At 34.0% G+C, this 18,649-nt stretch overlaps 2 protein-coding genes across 3 annotated transcripts; one reads left to right on the top strand and one right to left on the bottom strand.

Annotated features, from left to right (window-relative positions):
* The first annotated feature begins 11,018 nt into the window (after positions 1-11,018).
* On the top strand, positions 11,019-14,619 carry LOC120134204 (ABSCISIC ACID-INSENSITIVE 5-like protein 7). The gene is made up of 5 exons (XM_039150683.1): positions 11,019-11,115; positions 11,854-12,955; positions 13,580-13,651; positions 13,733-13,762; positions 14,316-14,619. Exons 2-5 carry the CDS (start codon positions 11,903-11,905, stop codon positions 14,388-14,390), a joined length of 1,230 nt encoding a protein of 409 aa, XP_039006614.1. The 5' UTR covers positions 11,019-11,115; positions 11,854-11,902; the 3' UTR covers positions 14,391-14,619.
* A 292-nt stretch (positions 14,620-14,911) lies between these two features.
* Positions 14,912-17,714, bottom strand: LOC120134203 (protein DJ-1 homolog C-like). 2 transcript variants are annotated; one of them, XM_039150681.1, is made up of 8 exons: positions 17,415-17,714; positions 16,977-17,177; positions 16,619-16,768; positions 16,358-16,537; positions 16,103-16,180; positions 15,676-15,876; positions 15,353-15,490; positions 14,912-15,276 (listed from the first exon to the last, which is right to left on the bottom strand). In XM_039150681.1, exons 1-8 carry the CDS (start codon positions 17,652-17,654, stop codon positions 15,058-15,060), a joined length of 1,407 nt encoding a protein of 468 aa, XP_039006612.1. In that variant the 5' UTR covers positions 17,655-17,714; the 3' UTR covers positions 14,912-15,057. The 2 variants fall into 2 exon arrangements, with proteins under 2 accessions (XP_039006612.1, XP_039006613.1); XM_039150682.1 differs by lacking the exon at positions 17,415-17,714 and having other exon boundaries at positions 14,915-15,276; positions 16,973-17,111.
* Positions 17,715-18,649: the final 935 nt, after the last annotated feature.

The following is an 18,649-nucleotide window of genomic DNA, read 5'->3' as shown; positions in this document are numbered from 1 at the left end:
TAATTTGCATCCTCCATAATCCGCATCAGAAAAAGCATGCAAGCTAAAGCTAGAGTCTCTAGGATACCAAAGACCTAAACTATGAGTGCCCTTAAGGTATCTAAAGATTCTCTTAACAGCTAGTAAATATGATTCCTTAGGGCATGATTGAAATCTAGCACATAAGCAAACACTAAACATAATGTTCGATCTACTTGTAGTTAGATAAAGTAGAGATCCAATCATTGACATATATAATTTAACATCTACAAATTTACCTCCTTCATCTAAGTCAAGCTTTGTTGAAGAGCTCATTGGAGTGTCATGAGGTTTGCCATTTTCTAGTCCAAACTTCTTGAGCATATCTTTGACGTACTTAGCTTGATTGATGAAGATGCCATCTTTTCTTTGCTTGATTTGGAGTCCCAAGAAAAATGAGAGCTCCCCCATCATGCTCATCTCGAATTCACTTTTCATTAGCTTGGAAAATTCTTGGCAAAAAACATCATTAGTAGAACTAAATATTATATCATCAACATAAATTTGAACTACTAATAAATCTTTACCTTTATGCTTTAAAAACAATGTAGTGTCAACCTTCCATTTTGAAAAACCTTTTTCAATTAAAAAATTTGACAATCTTTCATACCAAGCTCTTGGAGCTTGTTTTAAACCATAAAGTGCTTTTGTCAATTTAAGAACATGATCCGGAAATTTTGAATCTTCAAAACCTGGAGGTTGTTCCACATACATTTCTTCTTTTATAAAACCATTTAAAAATGCACTTTTAACATCCATTTGATATAATTTAAATTCATGAAAACATGCAAATGCTAGTAACATTCTAATTGCTTCCATCCTAGCTACGGGAGCATATGTTTCATCATAGTCTATGCCCTCTTCTTGAGTATACCCTTGAGCAACAAGTCTAGCCTTGTTTCTCACTATATTACCACTCTCATCAAGCTTATTCCTAAATACCCATCTAGTACCTACAGTAGATTTATTACTAGGCCTTTCAACTAATGTCCATACTTTACTTCTCTCAAATTGATTTAATTCTTCTTGTATAGCCATAATCCAATGTTCATCTTTTAATGCTTCTTTAATATTCTTAGGCTCTATGCATGAGATAAATGCAACATAATTACAAATATTTCTAAGAGAAGATCGAGTTATTACCCCTTTGGATGGATCACCTATAATTTCACCATCCTTGACATAGTTGTACATTCTTGGATAAGATACTTTCCTTTCTTCAATGGTTGGATTCTCAAGAGGATCATGAGTTTCCTCATTTTTCGTTTCTTCCTTTGATGATGGTTCTCCAACGTAATGTCTAACGTCATTTGTATTTATAACACCTACATCATCATTCACACAAGAATCCTTCCTCGGAAGGGGATTATCATCCAAAACAACATGTATAGACTCTTCTACAACTAAAGTTCTTTTATTAAATACTCGATAAGCTTTAGAATTTAAGGAATAACCCAGAAAAATTTCTTCATCACTTTTAGCATCAAATTTGCCAAGGTTTTCTTTACCGTTGTTTAAACAAAACATTTACATCCAAAAGGATGAAAATAGATAATGTTAGGCTTTTTATTTTTGAAAATTTCATATGGAGTTTTCTTTAAAATTGGCCTAATCATTACTCGATTTATAACATAACAAGCGGTATTTGTGGCTTCCGCCCAAAAATATTTTGGCAAATTATTTTCACAAAGCATGGTTCTAGCCATTTATTCTAAAGTTCGATTTTTCCTCTCAACAACTCCATTTTGTTGAGGGGTTCTAGGTGCTGAAAAATTATGGCTAATACCATTAGAATTACAAAACTCAATAAATCCAAGATTTTCAAATTCAGTGCCATGATCACTCCTAACACTAGTTATAGAGTAACATTTTTCATTTGGATTATTTTTGAAAATGTGATGAAATGTTCTAATGCTTCATCTTTAGTACATAAAAATAGAACCCAAGTATATCTAGAAAAGTCATCTACCAAGACAAATGCATATTATTTTCCACCCAAGCTAGTAGTCATAGTTGGCCCAAAAAGATCTATATGGATCAATTGTAATACTCTACTAGTTGATACGTCATTAATGGATTTAAAAGAAACTTGCTTTTGTTTTCCTTTAGCACAAGCATCACAGATTTTATCATTATCAAATTTAAGCTTGGGCAACCCTCGAACTAAATCACCTTGAATTAGCCGTTGTAAAACACTCATACTAGCATGTCCTAGTCTCCTATGCCATAACCAACTATCATGTTCATCCTTAGTCACTAGGCACAAATTAGTCATATCAATATAATCTAAATGCACCATGTATATGTTTCATATTCTATGACCAACAAGCATAATCTGATTAGATGCAATGTCAATGACTTTACAACTGTTAATATCAAACATGACATTGAATCCTTTATCACAAAATTGACTAATACTCAATAGATTATGCTTTAATCCATTCACATATAAAACATTCTTAATTTGTATGGAAGAGGTATTACCGATAGTACCAATACCTTCATTGTGACCTTTTGAATCATCACCAAAAGTCACTTCTCCTCCATTTTTGGCGTTAAGCTTAATGAACCGGCTTTTGTCTCCAGTCATGTGTCTTGAGCATCCACTATCAAGATACCATGAGTTTGAATTTGTTTCCCGTGCCTTGTAGCAATGCTCCTTTTCCTACAAACATAGATTAATTTCTAATTTTTGGTACCCAAATTCTTTTGGGTCCATATTCATTAGTTTCCAAAATCCTAGTCCCCTTAGGTATCCATTTGTGTAGGATATCCTTATCTTTAGTAGTAATTAGCTCCTTAGGAACCCATATAATTCTAACGATTTTTCCATTAGAGGTTCTTTGGGGACCTCTATGATTGTAGTTTTTAAAACTTTTTCTAACAAAGTTGGATTTTGAATTTTCTCCACTTTCAAAACGTTTTGTTCCAACTTTATCAAAAGAAGCTTTAAGATCATCAATTTTCTTTTGATGATCATCATTGACCTTTGAAAGTAAATTTTGCAAATCTAAATTTTTCTTTTCAAACTCTTCTAGTTTGATTTGCAAATCTTTGATTTTACTTTCAAGATCGTTGTTGGTTTTGGATATGAGTTTATTTCATTTTTTAATTTTGAAACATCATTTTTATATTTTAAAAACAATTTCTCATAATCCGAAGCCAACCCATTATATTCCTCTAATAGCTCATCATAGGATAAATCATCAAAATCAGATGAGTTAGAGGTTACCTTAGAATCTTCCCCGAATGCCATCAAGCACAAGTTTGCTACTTCTTGTTCCTCTTCATCGGAACCTTCTTCATCGCTCCATGTAGCCACATGAGCCTTGTGCTTATTCTTTGATTGACCCTTCCTCTTTAATTGTGGGCAATCATATTTGACATGCCCTGGTTTTTTGCATTCATAGCAAATAATCGGGTCCTTTTCTTTTGGTTCATTTTTGAGGCCTTCATTTCGTTTGAATTTTCTTCCTCAGTAAGGTCTCATCAATTTTCTAAACCGTTTGGCAAATAATGTCATTTCCTCGTCATTGTCATCTTCATCCGAATCACTCTCATTTTTTGTGGATTTGAGAGCAACTCCAATGTTTTTCTTCTTCTCATTCTCCTTTGGTGTCTCTTCAATCTTATCAAGGTCCACCTCATCTTCAAGCATCATTTCATGAGTGAGGAGTGAACCGATTAGCTCTTCAAGAGTTAAGGATGTTAGATCCTTAGACTCGATGATTGTCGTCTTCTTTGATTGTCACGATTTTGGGAGGGAGTAGACTAACTTCCTCACAAGCTTTTCATTTGAAATGATCTCTCCATATGATTTGAGACCATTGACAATCGTTGAAAATCTATCCGTCATAGCTTTGATATCTTCATTTGGTTTCATCCTGAAATTTTCATAGCTATGCGTTAGAATACTAATTTTAGATTTCTTTACCTCATCGGTACCTTCATGAGTGACTTGAAGTTTGTCCCATATTTCTTTGGCGGTTGTACAAGATGAAACTCTTCCGTATTCATCTGGTCCAAGAGCACAAAATATGATATGGATGGCTTTGGAGTTGAGCTGGAACATTTTTGTCTCTCCTTCACTCCATAATCTTGGATGAGTGAGAGGCTTGAAGTATTCTTCTTCTACGACATTCCATGCTCTCATGTCACTTGCTTGAATGAAGTACATCATTCTATTCTTCCAATAGGCATAGTTAGCCCCATTGAAGAAAGGAGACTTGTTGACGGGCATCGAATCGAGACCGGAGTCGAAGTTTGAAGCGGAGGCCATTGATGACTTTGATTATCGATATAAATCTTCCTGAATCGACTCAAGAGGCGATTAAACCTTCAAATGAGTTAGGCTCTGATGCCAATTATTGAGTTAATCGATTGATGAATATGGCCAAGAGGGGGTGAATTGGCAATTAAAATTTTGGTGGAAGCTTTTGCAGAAAATTGAAAGAAATTGCACAACGATTTAGAGTGCTTCGACTTTCTCAACCAAAGTCTACGTCCACTACCTTAGCTATCCACACTAAGGATTTTCCACAAATTCACTAATTTGTCTTTCTTTTGAGGACAAAGAGTAACCTTACAAACCCTCAAGAATTATACCCCAAATTCTTGAGAACACTCTCTTCCAAAGAAAACAATACAAATTTGCAAACTTACAAGGAAATCCTCACAAGGCAGATTGTTTGCACAATTCTAGAACAAAGAAAAGAACACTAAAAAATGAATACAATTGAGCACAATACAAATATTGAATGAAAAATAGGCTTGAAATGCTCAAACTTGAGGTTTGATGCTTTCTCATTGATTCTCCCTTGTTTCTAGTTGCTTGATGTTTTCTTGTTATTGATCAATGGCTTCTAAGCTTGCTTAAATACACCTTGAATCACTTCTAAACATTGGGGATGATTATAGAAGATAATATAACCTTTTTAGTGTGAAAATAATTAATAAAACAGCTTGGAGCATGGGGGAATCGGTACCCCCTATGGGGAATCGGTTCCCTAAGTGTAAAATTCGAATATTTCGACCGTTACACAGGGGGGAATCGGTTCCCTCCGAGCATACTGGAATTCTCGGAGCCAAACCATTCAGGGGGGAATCGGTTCCCTTTGAGCAATCTGGAATTTTTGGCTTTGAAATGTTTCGAAATACTTTGTAAAATTATTTTGAAATTGTTTTAAGATTAAAACTTAATTTTACACTTGAGTAAGGATTAAAAATGATTTTTGAAAGATTTCGAGTAATAGTTTGATATTCGAATAATTATATCGAATATACTTAGAAAACCTTATTGCACAATCTTAAAATTCATTTAACTTAATTTGTTATATCAAAATATCAAAATGTTTTCAACAGAACCCATATACTTCTAACGATTTTTTTATTAGAGGTTTTTTGGGGACCTCTATGATTATAGTTTTTAACACTTTTTCTAACAAAGTTGGATTTTGAATTTTCTCCATTTTCAAAACATTTTGTTCCAACTTTATCAAAAAAAGTTTTAAGACCATCAATTTTCTTTTGATGATCATCATTTACCTTTGAAAGTAAATTTTGCAAATCCAATTTTTTTTTCAAACTCTTCTAGTTTGATTTGCAAATCTTTGATTTTACTTTCAAGATTGTTGTTGGTTTTGGATATGAGTTTATTTCATTTTTCAATTTTGAAACATCATTTTTATATTTTAAAAACAATTTCTCATAATCCGAAGTCAACCCATTATATTCCTCTAATAGCACATCATAGGATAAATCATCAAAATCAGATGAGTTAGAGGTTACCTTAGAATCTTCCCCGAATGCCATCAAGCACAAGTTTGCTACTTCTTGTTCCTCTTCATCGAAACCTTCTTCATCGCTCCATGTAGCCACATGAGCCTTGTGCTTATTCTTTGATTGACCCTTTCTCTTCAATTGTGGGCAATCATATTTGACATGCCCCGACTTTTTGCATTCATAGCAAATGATCGGGTCATTCACTTTTGGTTCATTTTTTAGGCCTTCATTTCGTTTGAATTTTCTTCCTTGGTAAGGTCTCATCATTTTTCTGAACCGTTTGGCAAACAATGTCATTTCCTCGTCATCGTCATCTTCATCCGAATCACTCTCATTTTTTGTGGATTTGAGAGCAACTCCAATGTTTTTCTTCTTCTCCTTCTCCTTTGGTGTCTCTTCAATCTTATCAAGGTCCACCTCATCTTCAAACATCATTTAATGAGTGAGGAGTGAACCGATTAGCTCTTCAAGAGTTAAGGATGTTAGATCCTTAGACTCGATGATTGCCGTCTTCTTTGATTGTCACGATTTTGGGAGGGAGTAGACTAACTTCCTCACAAGCTTTTCATTTGAAATGATATCTCCATATGATTTGAGACCATTGACAATCGTTGAAAATCTATCCGTCATAGCTTTGATATCTTCATTTGGTTTCATCCTGAAATTTTCATAGCTATGCGTTAGAATACTAATTTTAGATTTCTTTACCTCATCGGTACCTTCATGAGTGACTTGAAGTTTGTCCCATATTTATTTGGTGGTTGTACAAGATGAAACTCTTCCGTATTCATCTGGTCCAAGAGCACAAAATATGATATGGATGGCTTTGGAGTTGAGCTGGAACATTTTTGTCTCTTATTCACTCCATAATCTTGGATGAGTGAGAGGCTTGAAGTATCATTCTTCTACGAAATTCCATGCTCCCATGTCACTTGCTTGAATGAAGCATATCATCCTATTTTTCCAATAGGCATAATTAGCCCCATTGAAGAAAGGAGGCTTGTTGACGGGCATCGAATCGAGACCGGAGTCGAAGTTTGAAGTAGAGGCCATTGATGACTTTGATTATCGATGTAACTCTTCCCGAATCGACTCAAGAGGCAATTAAACCTTCAAATGAGTTAGGATCTGATGCCAATTGTTGAGTTAATCGATTGATGAATATGGCCAAGAAGGGGTGAATTGGCAATTAAAATTTTGGTGGAAGCTTTTGCAGAAAATTAAAAGAAATTGCACAGCGATTTAGAGTGCTTCGACTTTCTCAACCAAAGTCTACGTCCACTACCTTAGCTATCCACACTAAGGATTTTCCACAAATTCACTAATTTGTCTTTCTTTTGAGGACAAAGAGTAACCTTACAAACCCTCAAGAATTATACCCTAAATTCTTGAGAACACTCTCCCCCCAAAGAGAACAATACAAATTTGCAAACTTACAAGGAAATCCTCACAAGGTAGATTGTTTGCACAATTCTAAAACAAAGAAAAGAACACTCAAGAATGAATACAATTGAGCACAATAAGTGTTCTTTAAAGCAAAATGAATATTGAATGAAAAATAGGCTTGAAATGCTCAAACTTGAGGTTTGATGTTTTCTCTTTGATTCTCTCTTGATTCTATTTGCTTGATGTTTCTTGTTATTGATAAATGGCTTCTAAGCTTGCTTACACCTTGAATCACTTCTCTACGTTGGGGATCATTAATGAAGTTTTTGGAGCCGTTTAAGTGTGAAAACAATTAATATTTCTGCTTGGAGCGTGGGGGGAATCGGTACCCCTGATGGGGAATCGGTTCCCTAAGTGTAAAATTCAAATATTTCGACTGTTGAACAGTGGGGGTAATCGGTACCCCTGGGGGGAATCGGTTCTCTCTGAGCATACTGGAATTCTCGGAGCCAAACCATTCAGGGGGAATCGGTACCCCCTTAGGGGGGAATCGGTTCCCTCTGAGCAATCTGGAATTTTTGGCTTTGAGATGGTTCGAAATATTTTGTAAAATCGTTTTGAAATTATTTTAAGATTAAAACTTAATTTTACACTTGAGTAAGGATTAAAAATGACATTTGAAATATTTGGAGTAATATTTTAATATTCGAATAATTATATCGAATATACTTAGAAAATCTTTTTCGAAAATTTTAAAATTTATTTAACTTAATTTGTTATATCGAAATATCAAAATGTTTTCAACATATATAAATATTAATAGAAATGTTATTAACTTTCAATATTAAAGGAGAATTTAGAGATTTTATTTATAATTCGATTTTAGGTAATTAAATATAATTATTAATTATATAGTTATAACGTATTTAAATAATTATCGTAATTTAAGTTCTATTAAATTTGGTGTAATTCAAAGTGTCAATTATACCTTTAATTTTGAGAGAAAATGATAACAACTTACGTGTTCATATATGTAATTATACTCTTAATTTATAATTATAATAGTATTTAATAATATAGAACAATGATTAACAACTGGTTAGTCTAGTGCGATGAGGCACTAGGTCCCTTAAACAAGGTCAGGGGTTTGAATCTTAGAGTTTGTGAATGGAGCAAACTGGGTTGAAAAGGTCGCCCTCGTCTCTGTAGTACCTGATCTGAATTAGTCGGTCAATAGATTGGATCCCATTGATTAATTCAAAAAAATATATTATATATAACAATGGATTTATATGTCATTTTTCAAATAAACTTTTAGGGTTTTCAACTCTAGTTTTATTTCTTTTTCTTGTGCAGTCGTTAATTTCTTCTTCTTTTTTATCTTTATAACAGTGTCAACATTAACTTTAATTTTAGTCGTCGGTCGCTAATATTTATTATTTTTATTTTATTATGTCATATTTTTTTATTTTGTTTTTAATTTTCAATAAATTTATGTTTATGACACGTTTTTCTTTATCATTATAGGACGTTTCATATGTCTTTTTGCACGTTTTTTGTCAGTTGCTCATTATTTTCGTTTGCCTTTTTGTAGGGATATATTTGATACTACAATGACTGATTATGATAATGTTCATTTGTCATTATACTGATTTTTTCTGCTTTAGACCCTCAAATTGGATTTGGATGCGCGATTCACGTTCGTCGATAGTTTTCTCACGTCGCATGATTATGTTTTTCGGTGATCTTTCGATAGTTTGATCCATTTTTGTGGTTCGTTTGTCAATACGGTCAGATTTGTTCGTATCTACATTTTATTCGAGTTTATTTGATTATGTTTTTAATATTTCCTTATAAGAACATGTTCTTGTGTGATTTTAAGTGACTAGTTTATTGTGTTAATGATTATAAGAATATGTTCTTATTATATGTTTTAGTTACAGTTGTAAACTTTCATTGTTATTTGGATATTTTTCTATTTTTTAAAAACTAGCTACTTCTATATTGTAAAAAAAAAACAGATTTATCTACATATACTTTTTTTTCTTCTTATAACATCAATTTTTATTGAATAGTTTAGGAGTGATTATAAGATAATATATGTTCATAATCTTTCTTAATTAGGGTGTTCATCGTCGGTTATTGTACCATTTACCCTAATCGATCGATTAACTAGTACAAATGTTACTAAATTTTGCTAACCATAATCAAACTATTAAGAAATGATTAATCGTTATTAACGGTTCAATTACAGTTTAACCTAATATTAATCTATTTTAATTTTTTTTCAAAGACAACACAACCTAAAAGGTTTTAAAGTTTCATAAAATTTATGATATATATATATATATAGAAATCTTAGTTAACTTTAGATTACTTTTTTATCGAAATTATATTATGAGGTATATATATATTTTTTTAAATTTAATATCTTACGTACATATTTGTTAATGAACATATTTATAGAACGAACCTAAACACGCATAACTGAAAAACTAAACATGTGATGGTTTTTCAAGATCATCTACCAAGCAGGAAGAATCTTCAAGTATCAAATACGTCTAAAATATAATTCAGGTACCAGTTAAGTACTTAAAGCCAATTTAAAGAACACGAAACATCTATTGATTAGTTAGATACGAAACATAATGGCAGACGCAAGTGTATTCGTGAACACATATCTATATTAAAATTTGAATTTATTTATATTAGTTATTCATTTTATTAATGATGTTCATCCTGAAATTTTATCTATGCTTACCTCATACGAAAATTTATATTAATATATATGTGTCCACCCTAAAATTACTTCGAATCCGTCACTAATGACAAACCAGTAAAATTTTAACAGAGTTAATTTTTTTATTAATTTGTGTGGCTGTTTTTAAGTTCAAGTATTAATTAAGTACCTAACACAAAAAAATGAAATAAACTAAAAAAAATAAAAATTCAACTATGTACCTAAAATCAAGTTAGAAGATGAAAAATATGTTAATATTTATAAATTTACAATATGTTATTTTTAATTACTCTATAATAATTATTTTATAAACAAGTTATTACAGATAAAAAAACAAGTTACTACACAATGGTAGTATTATTTACTATTATATATTTCTTAATCTTTGAAGGAATTTACAATGAATAGACATATAAAATAACATGCAATAAAAAACTAGTATTACTTAAATGGTTTGGCGATTATAATTATTGCAATATTAATCACTATCAAATAGTTATATTAGACATTTAAAATAATAAACATGGTCCATAGAGTTCGGTAAAATATATAAATAAATTTACATTTATAAATAATATATTTATAAATTTATAAATGTAAATTTCATGGAACATTTTCCATAAAGCATATAATTTTCAGATATCATGGCATATTTTATCTATATATACATTAACCCCATGCATTACACAAGTTAAAAAAAGTAGTATAAATATAAAACAATTTTTTAAAATTACATATAATCCCTTCACTAAATGTAAAATAATTTAAAAAGCATGAAAAATTGAAAATGGGAAAAAAGTTATCAAGTCGTACAACTCCAAGCATTTACCATCCGATCAACTTGTACGACAAATGATCCGACGGTTTTAAATATCCCATGTTTCTGTTATGCATTGGTCAGATATCACATCAAATTTCCAAACGCTATGATTATTGGTCCACTTTGCGCAATATCCACGGCTAATAAGTATCATAATAAAACCGAAATTACAATTATATCCAACAAAATCTGGGAAGCTCCTTAAATATCGATCCATGTCGAGGCCGAAGTAGACACTTGTCGCCTCCATACACATAAAGCCTCCGCGTTTCGCTTCAGCATTCTCTCTCGATTTTCAGCAATTTCTATTTTTAATTTTTGGTTTTTTTAATCAAAAATTAAATACTAGCAAAAGTTATATTTTTTACAGGTAAAAACAGAGGAAGCGTCTCTTTCTTTGCTTCTTATTTACTCTCTTCTTGCTCCCTTATGTCTACTGTTTCATTTTATTATTATTTTTTATCATTTTCTTATTTTTAATTTCTCTTATTTATTGATATGTTTTAGAAAAATGGATTAAGGAATATGTTTTTGCACTTGTAGTTCGTTTAGTTAATTATATGGCTGTTCTATGATGGAATTATTTTTTTTTCAGTTGATTTTTTTCTTGATGTTTGCATGGTGTTGATAGGTTTTATGATTTGGAATAATGGGTTGGTTTTGGATTTTGTTGAAGCTTCAATTGTTTTGTTGTTTACTGGTAGTCTTAATAATGGCAGTTTGATGCTCGTTAGCTGTTAATTAATTTCAAGATGCAATTTCTTTTACTCTTTAGTTTTTGGATCTGGGTTTTGGATAATGAAATAAAATTACAGAGTGTTTGGATCTGTTTACTGTAGAGTGAAATAAAATTACGAGAATAGTTTAAGCTTATTCCTTATTATCGGCATAAATTTGATGGATTTGCAGCATAGTTTATTTGGTTGTGTATAATTGTATGTTTTATACTAGTTATTGGAGAATCTTTAAATTTCGAGATTTGACATGAACGCTTTTAGCTTTATTGATTAGAGCGTATGATTAGCTTACACTTTTCTTGGTTTGAAGAAAAAGCTATATGAAAGGGGAAGTGAATGATATGAACATCTCATCTACCTTGGATTTATAGGGGCATTTGAATAGAGTTCATTTGAGTTTGCTGCTGTTCAATACAAGAAATGGGATCTAATCTGAATTTCAAGAACTTTGGTGAAGCTTCAAGTATGGAAGGGAATGGATCAAAGGCAATGGACAGTTTCCCATTGGCGAGGCAGTCATCAATATACTCCTTGACCTTTGATGAGCTGCAGAACACATTCGGTGGACTCGGCAAGGATTTTGGATCGATGAACATGGATGAACTCTTGAGAAACATATCTACTGCTGGAGAGACTCAGGCTGTGATGACAGCTTCAGTTACAGGGGGAGAAGATGGTGTTTCTGGTGGTAATTTGCAGAGGCAAGGTTCATTGACATTACCGAGGACGTTGAGTCAGAAAACAGTTGAAGAAGTATGGAAAGACTTATTTAAGGAAAATGATGGTGCTAAAAATGTAAGTAATGTCGGTGGCCCTGTTGTTGGTGGAGCGAATTTGCCGCAGAGGCAACCGACATTGGGAGAGATAACTTTGGAGGAGTTCTTGGCGAGGGCAGGTGTAGTAAGAGAAGATATCCAACAGATTGGAATGCCAAATAACACTGGATTCTTTGATAACAACTCTGGTTTAGTACTTGGATTTCAACAGACTAATGGAAACAATGGCTTTTTGAGTAACAATAACTCAGTTCTTAATCAGCCTCCAAGGCTACCATTAGACATTAGTGGAGCCAAATCATCACAACCGCAGCAGCAGCAGCAGCCGAAACAACAACAGCCGATCTTTCCCAAGCAACAAACAGTTGCATTTGGTCCCTCTATGCACATGATAAACAATACACAGTTTGCTAGTCTTGGAGCTCGAGGTTCGGTAGCAATGAATACTAATCTAGTTCAATCTACTGGGCTGCAGAGTGGTGGGATGGGAATAGTTGGTCTAGCCTCACCTGCAAACCATATATCTTCAGATGTGATTTCAAACAACAGCATAGATACCTCTTCTTTATCACCTGTTCCTTATGTTTTTGGCCGGGGAAGAAAACGCAGTGCAGCTTTGGAGAAAGTAGTTGAGAGAAGGCAAAGGAGAATGATTAAGAATAGAGAGTCGGCCGCTAGATCACGAGCTCGAAAGCAGGTTAGTTGGGTGATTGAGCCACTACACTGTTTTCTATCCTGCTCAGCTATCAGATTGTGTTTTATTTCACCTTTAGATCTCTATCTCATTTATGTAGATTACCTGTTTAAACAGTTCTTTAATTGTAAGATTTGTTACTTGCTTAAAACATGCTACTTATATAATGTTTAGTCCGGTGCCCTTGCATTGGTTGTGTGAAAATAGTGGATTGTTATGGTTTCTGGTTGGCACATCAAATGCACTGCCAGTAAAGAGCTACTGCATTTTATATGAGATGGTTGCTGCAACTGTTTGTGTCAATATGTAGAAAAAGGTCTAGTCCAATACTCCAATGTATTATTTTTGTTAACGGTATTCTGTTTGTTTCACTATGAAATGTTGTAGCCTGAGTTCATTTCTACTTGATATTCCTGTAGAGACTACACTATGTGATGGTGAGGTGTGTAATAAAATCTAACCAAACCCTTTTCACTCATTACTGACAAAATAAGTGATTATGTATAAAAATGCGTGGTTAAGATCATGTCTGTAACTTCAAAAGTTAAATTACACACTGAGCTCTAAGTCCTTTCACTCCGAGTATAAAAACAACTGTTTGTATTAACTGTTCTGAGCTACTGGCAGGCTTATACGTTGGAACTTGAAGCTGAAGTTGCAAACCTTAAAGAAATGAACCAAGAATTGCGGAGGAAACAGGTATGTATCCGGACTAATTTTCTTTTATATTTTATAAGGCTGGGTGAATTGCCCTCCTTGACTGAGCTTTGGTTGGTGCAGGAAGAAGCTATGAAAATGCAGAAAAATCAGGTAATGCACATTTCCACCGCTTCCACATTGCATTTATATCATACATTCCTATAATCCTGTGCAGCAAACTAGCTTTTAGATGGGTTCCAGAGCCTAACAAATTTTACTAACAGATGTTTTGTTATGGATTTTCATTGAAATTGTTTCCTGTTTTAAGATGTTCCATTCATGCACTGCATTTCACATGGTGAAGAATCCCACACTGTGTATTTTATCATTATTAGATTAAAAAGATAATTAAATGGACATGGTGAAGAATCCCACAGTGTTTTTAGACGTTTTCTTCCTTAATGGATATGGAAACTAGATTATTTCAGGCCAGGGTGATTAGATGAAAATGATAATTAAAACCAACGAATGTGATTAACCTGAAACAAAGTACATTTATTCCCCGAGCCATTACTGGATTAAAGAGCCAGAGATGAGTTGTAAACTCACTGTTAAAAATTTCACCAAGGCCAGCGGGGAGGTTTACCTTTCTGTTTGCTAGCCTCGTTATTAGACGATCATGCTGATTTTAGTCCGCCCTCTGTTGTCTTGTTTGTTTGAACAGATGCTAGAAAAACTGAACCAGTCATGGGGAGGTAAAAGACAATTCTTGAGAAGAACACTGACAGGCCCTTGGTAGAGTTGAGGAACTGCTGATGGTAGAATTGTTGCTTTGATACACAACCTTGGCCGGTTCTATGGTCTAACACTTGCAGCATTTGTCTATTTTCTATATCTTGATAATACTGAATAGGAGCTAGATAGGTGTAAATATAGGAACGAAGGGTTTTGAGTTGCGAGTTATGAAATTGTATTAGTTTCACTTGGTGGATTTGATCTCTGTTTGCCTATCATGACTTAACAAAAAAGGCAGGCTTGTAGGGTAGCTGGATGCTTCTATATTTTTATATGCAACCCCCTAAGGCTTGTAAATTTAAGTTATATCTGTGTTTGCATGTTGTAAGAAATAAGCTATTGACTTTGATTTTTCGTTTCCTGCTTGTAGAACAGCATTAAGAATAAATAACAGTTTAGCTTTCATGAATCTGAATTTAATCTAGTTGATTCATTGCAATCATAGATTTGAAATCTACAACTATAGACCTTTCAAACAGATGGAAATAATTCCAAGTCTCATCCATCGAAGTCATTTATCCCACCAATATGGATATCTAATCCACTTTCTAATTTGATCCTGTTGGGGCCTTATTTTTCCTTGTAATTTGATGGTTTTCCTCTCCCACTAGATGTTCCAGTCAGGGATTACATAAAAATTTATGGCATCTGGAAAAATTGCCATATCTAAGTTAGATCTTTAAACTCCTGGGGTACTCAAAAACAAGACCTTCTGCAACACTTCTAGCCCTTGCATGGCCAAAAAACTTGCTCACGATAGCCAGTGCGAAATCCGAAACAGTAGCAAATCCCCTGCTTGTAATCAGTTTACCATCGATAACTACTTTGGGACCATCTACGGCATTGGCGAGTTCCGTAATGGCATGGGGATGAGCAGTGAGTTTTTTATCCTGCATTTATCCAAGGTTATCAGTGTTGCTGAAAGTATAAATGCCAAATAATTTCTTCCAAGTCTTGAGACTCTACCTTCAGCAGTCCATGCTTATGCAGGACTGTGGGAGAAGAGCAAACTGCTCCGTATATTCTTCCAGCCGCATCTTGTTCTTTCAGCAACTTCTTGAGAACCCTAGATTTCCGTAGCCGTTCAGTACCAGCAACTCCTCCCTGCAAGCATGATTAAATGATAACATGGTGTAGAGATGCACATAGCCGGATTTAAATCCGATCCGGATCGGATAAAAACCGATCCGGTTTTTTCACTAAGCTAAAAAACCGGTTTATAAAAAAACCGGTTCGTAACAGAATGCATCTAAAATTATTTGTATTGGAAGAGCTTTGTTTTGTCTTACTGGAAGTATGATTAAATCATATATTGACTCTGCGGCATCACCAATTAGCTTGTCAGCTATGATTTTGACACCCTGAGATGCCAAAACCTTAACTGATTTTTCAACTGAAGCAACCACAACATCCACCTTTGCACGACGTAGAATGTCTGCAATGGTAACTACTTCAGTGTCCTCTGAGCCATTTGCAACAGGAACCAGCACCTGCCGAAAACATTTCAACAATAGAAAGCATGTGGAGGAAGACAAAAATGGTTAAGGCAAGAGATTCTGTAATGAACTTGTAATAAAAACACACAAGAAATTGTCGCAAGCAAAACCAGAGTGAGATTCTGTAATGAACTTGTAATAAAAACACACAAGAAATTGTCGCAAGCAAAACCAGAGTATTGACATAGAAAGTATACAACTAAAGCAAGTAACAACTCACGTGTGGAGTATGACTAACAGCCCAGTCAACTTTGTTGAACTCTTCCGTTCTCGGTTTATCATCGTCAGAATGCATGAACTGGAAAACAGTAATCATATAGATTAAATGCATGCTTGCAAAGTTGCAGTCAATAACTCATTACTGACAATTTTTTGTGATGGCCTATCGTGGTGGATCCGTGGATACATGGACCGAACAAGAAACCACGGACAACCATAAAGAGGCTTTCGAAAACAACAGAACAGACTGATTTACCAATAATTCTCCAATCTCCTTGGCCACAGACTCCCCGAAAAGCTGCTCTACTAAGGCCAGAGCGAACATAAAAGAAGTTCCTGGGCCCTGGCTTGTAGTAAGCTCTCCTGAAACTTGAAGATTTGATTTGACAGCATAGAAGGTTGGAAGCCGGTCAAAGAATGCAGGGTGGCAAGTTGCCTTGCATGGAAAACTACGACAAATTTAGTAACCAAAATACATAAAAAGGAAACAACAATTCTAATATAAATCAGTACTCACCCGCTTCCTCCTCAAGAGTCCCCAAGGGAGAAGTGCGACTGCCGGAGCAGTAGATATACCTCCATAGAGCCTCTTATTCTCGGCTTGCTTGCTTGTGATTTTCTTGAGAATTTCACAATCTCTTAATCGTGCTGATCCAGGCATTCCTCCCTTCAAACAGTATGAAAACTTTAATTGCTACATGAACTATATATAGTACAAACAATTTACCAAATCAATATAATGTAGCCTTATATGTCCTGCGGGTTGTTTTCTATGGGAGAGTCTCGAATTCCAAAACATAAATGCAGGAATATGCAGTCATGGTGTGATATTATATCTTAAACTAATATGAAAACCAAAGGTTTGAAGAACTAACCGGCAATGCCACCAGATCAAAAATTCGATCAGAACAAGTGGAGATTGCGGTATCAGCGACCAATCTGGTGCCTCCCGATGATTGAATCTCAAGCTGCGGTTCCACTGAGGCCACAGTCACCTCTGCCCCAGCACGACGCAGAACATCAACCAATATAACAGCTTCCATTTCCTCAGTACCAAATCCAATTGGAACCAAAACCTAACCATCCACATAAACAACAATCAAAATTTTAAACTCTTACATCAAAACTATAAAAACAAGTTAAACCCCATTAAACTAAGTGATCAACAACGTAAGCAAACTAGTCTTTCCCACTCTATGAATCACTAGTGAAACTGTGAAAAGGGCCTTCCATATTTTGAGATACGAATCAATTGCGAACACAAAATGAAGCACTTGAATAAAAGAAAGGGTGGGTTTTAATAAAGGAGACACCTTTTTGGTACAGGCGGTGTCTGTGCTTGCAACAGTGGTCGTTGTTGATGGGGTCGTCCAAACTGTTGAAGCCGACGCTTTGGTGGATTTTAAAGCCAGTGTAGCAGTAGTTCTTAGAAACTGATAGTCCTCGGAAGAAAGAAACGCAGCGGAGCGAGAAGCTGCCATTTGAGGAATCCTAGGGGAAAATAACCTCGTCGAAGCTGCTGGTCGGAAAACCAGACACGACAAACTCTCCATGTATCGCAAGTCCTTGGAGTGAGTAAACCGAATTACTTCTCCAGCAGCTTGCGAAGCTTGAAAATTATCTTATCCAAAACGCAACGGCTTCGTTTTATACTAAGCCAATTGTCAATTTAAATCCCGACATTATTTATATAACATTTTGAATATATATTTATTAAGTGGTTGAAAATAATATTTATATGTACACTAATTTCGTTTTAAATAAAATTTTATACAATTCTTTAAAATATGTACAATTAGTAATTGTCTTCCTAATTTCTTCCCATAAACTTCTGCTTGTTAATTTGCTGATAAAAGAGGGTGATGGCCAATCTACACATCAGCAGCCTTAGTTCCTTGAGAATCCTCTGATCAAATGCATACTCATATGGAATTGACGGGAAAGGTAATAAGAAATTGGTCAACTTTAGAAACTGGAAAGTCGGCCCAAGCGCAACTCCTTTGGTTTTGGCGATTAAAGATAGGGTTAAGGGGAACATGAGCAGGATAGAGTAAAAATTAAATATTAACAACGGTCGAAATATTACATTATTTAAAATAATATAAAGATTTATTTAGTATTTAAATTCAAAATTTAATATGAACCAAATGATTTAAGTGATTAAGGGATTATTGTTATCATTGAGGTCTTGAGTTCAAGCACGTATGTAGGGGTATGAGCATTTATTGTAAAATAGTTGAAAGTTTTTGTACATATATTAACTTATTCATCCTAAATTAAAAAAAAAAAACTCAAAACAAAACTCTTAATTTATCTAATATTTAAACTTACAATGACTTAAATTGTAATTAGAGAAAAAATTTGAGAACATAGACTTATCATTCTTTAGTTCAACCGCTATTTGATTAAATATTTAATAAATTTTTATATTTTTTAAATTCAAATATTTATTTTTATATGAAATAAAATACTATTAAATCAAAATTATATTGAATATATAAATTTTAACAGGGCTCCCCGGCCCTATGGGAGCTCCATCCCTGAATTC

The sequence above is a fragment of the Hibiscus syriacus genome, unplaced genomic scaffold (genome assembly GCF_006381635.1).
Source record: "Hibiscus syriacus cultivar Baekdansim isolate YM2019G1 unplaced genomic scaffold, ASM638163v2 tig00110597_pilon, whole genome shotgun sequence".
NCBI lineage: Eukaryota > Viridiplantae > Streptophyta > Magnoliopsida > Malvales > Malvaceae > Hibiscus > Hibiscus syriacus.
Note: the sequence above shows the minus strand (reverse complement) of the source record. Positions and strands in the feature narration are given on the sequence as shown.

Excerpts from the sequence above, each read along its gene's own strand:
- LOC120134204 (XM_039150683.1), top strand. The coding sequence starts at position 11,903 with ATGGGATCTAATCTGAATTTCAAGAACTTTGGTGAAGCTTCAAGTATG. Across the intron at positions 12,956-13,579 it reads GATCACGAGCTCGAAAGCAG|GCTTATACGTTGGAACTTGA; the intron begins GTTAGTTGGGTG and ends AGCTACTGGCAG. Across the intron at positions 13,763-14,315 it reads TGAAAATGCAGAAAAATCAG|ATGCTAGAAAAACTGAACCA; the intron begins GTAATGCACATT and ends TTGTTTGAACAG.
- LOC120134203 (XM_039150681.1), bottom strand. The coding sequence starts at position 17,654 with ATGGAGAGTTTGTCGTGTCTGGTTTTCCGACCAGCAGCTTCGACGAGG. Across the intron at positions 15,877-16,102 it reads CTGTTAGTCATACTCCACAC|GTGCTGGTTCCTGTTGCAAA; the intron begins GTGAGTTGTTAC and ends TGTTTTCGGCAG. Across the intron at positions 15,491-15,675 it reads ATGATTTAATCATACTTCCA|GGAGGAGTTGCTGGTACTGA; the intron begins GTAAGACAAAAC and ends TCATGCTTGCAG.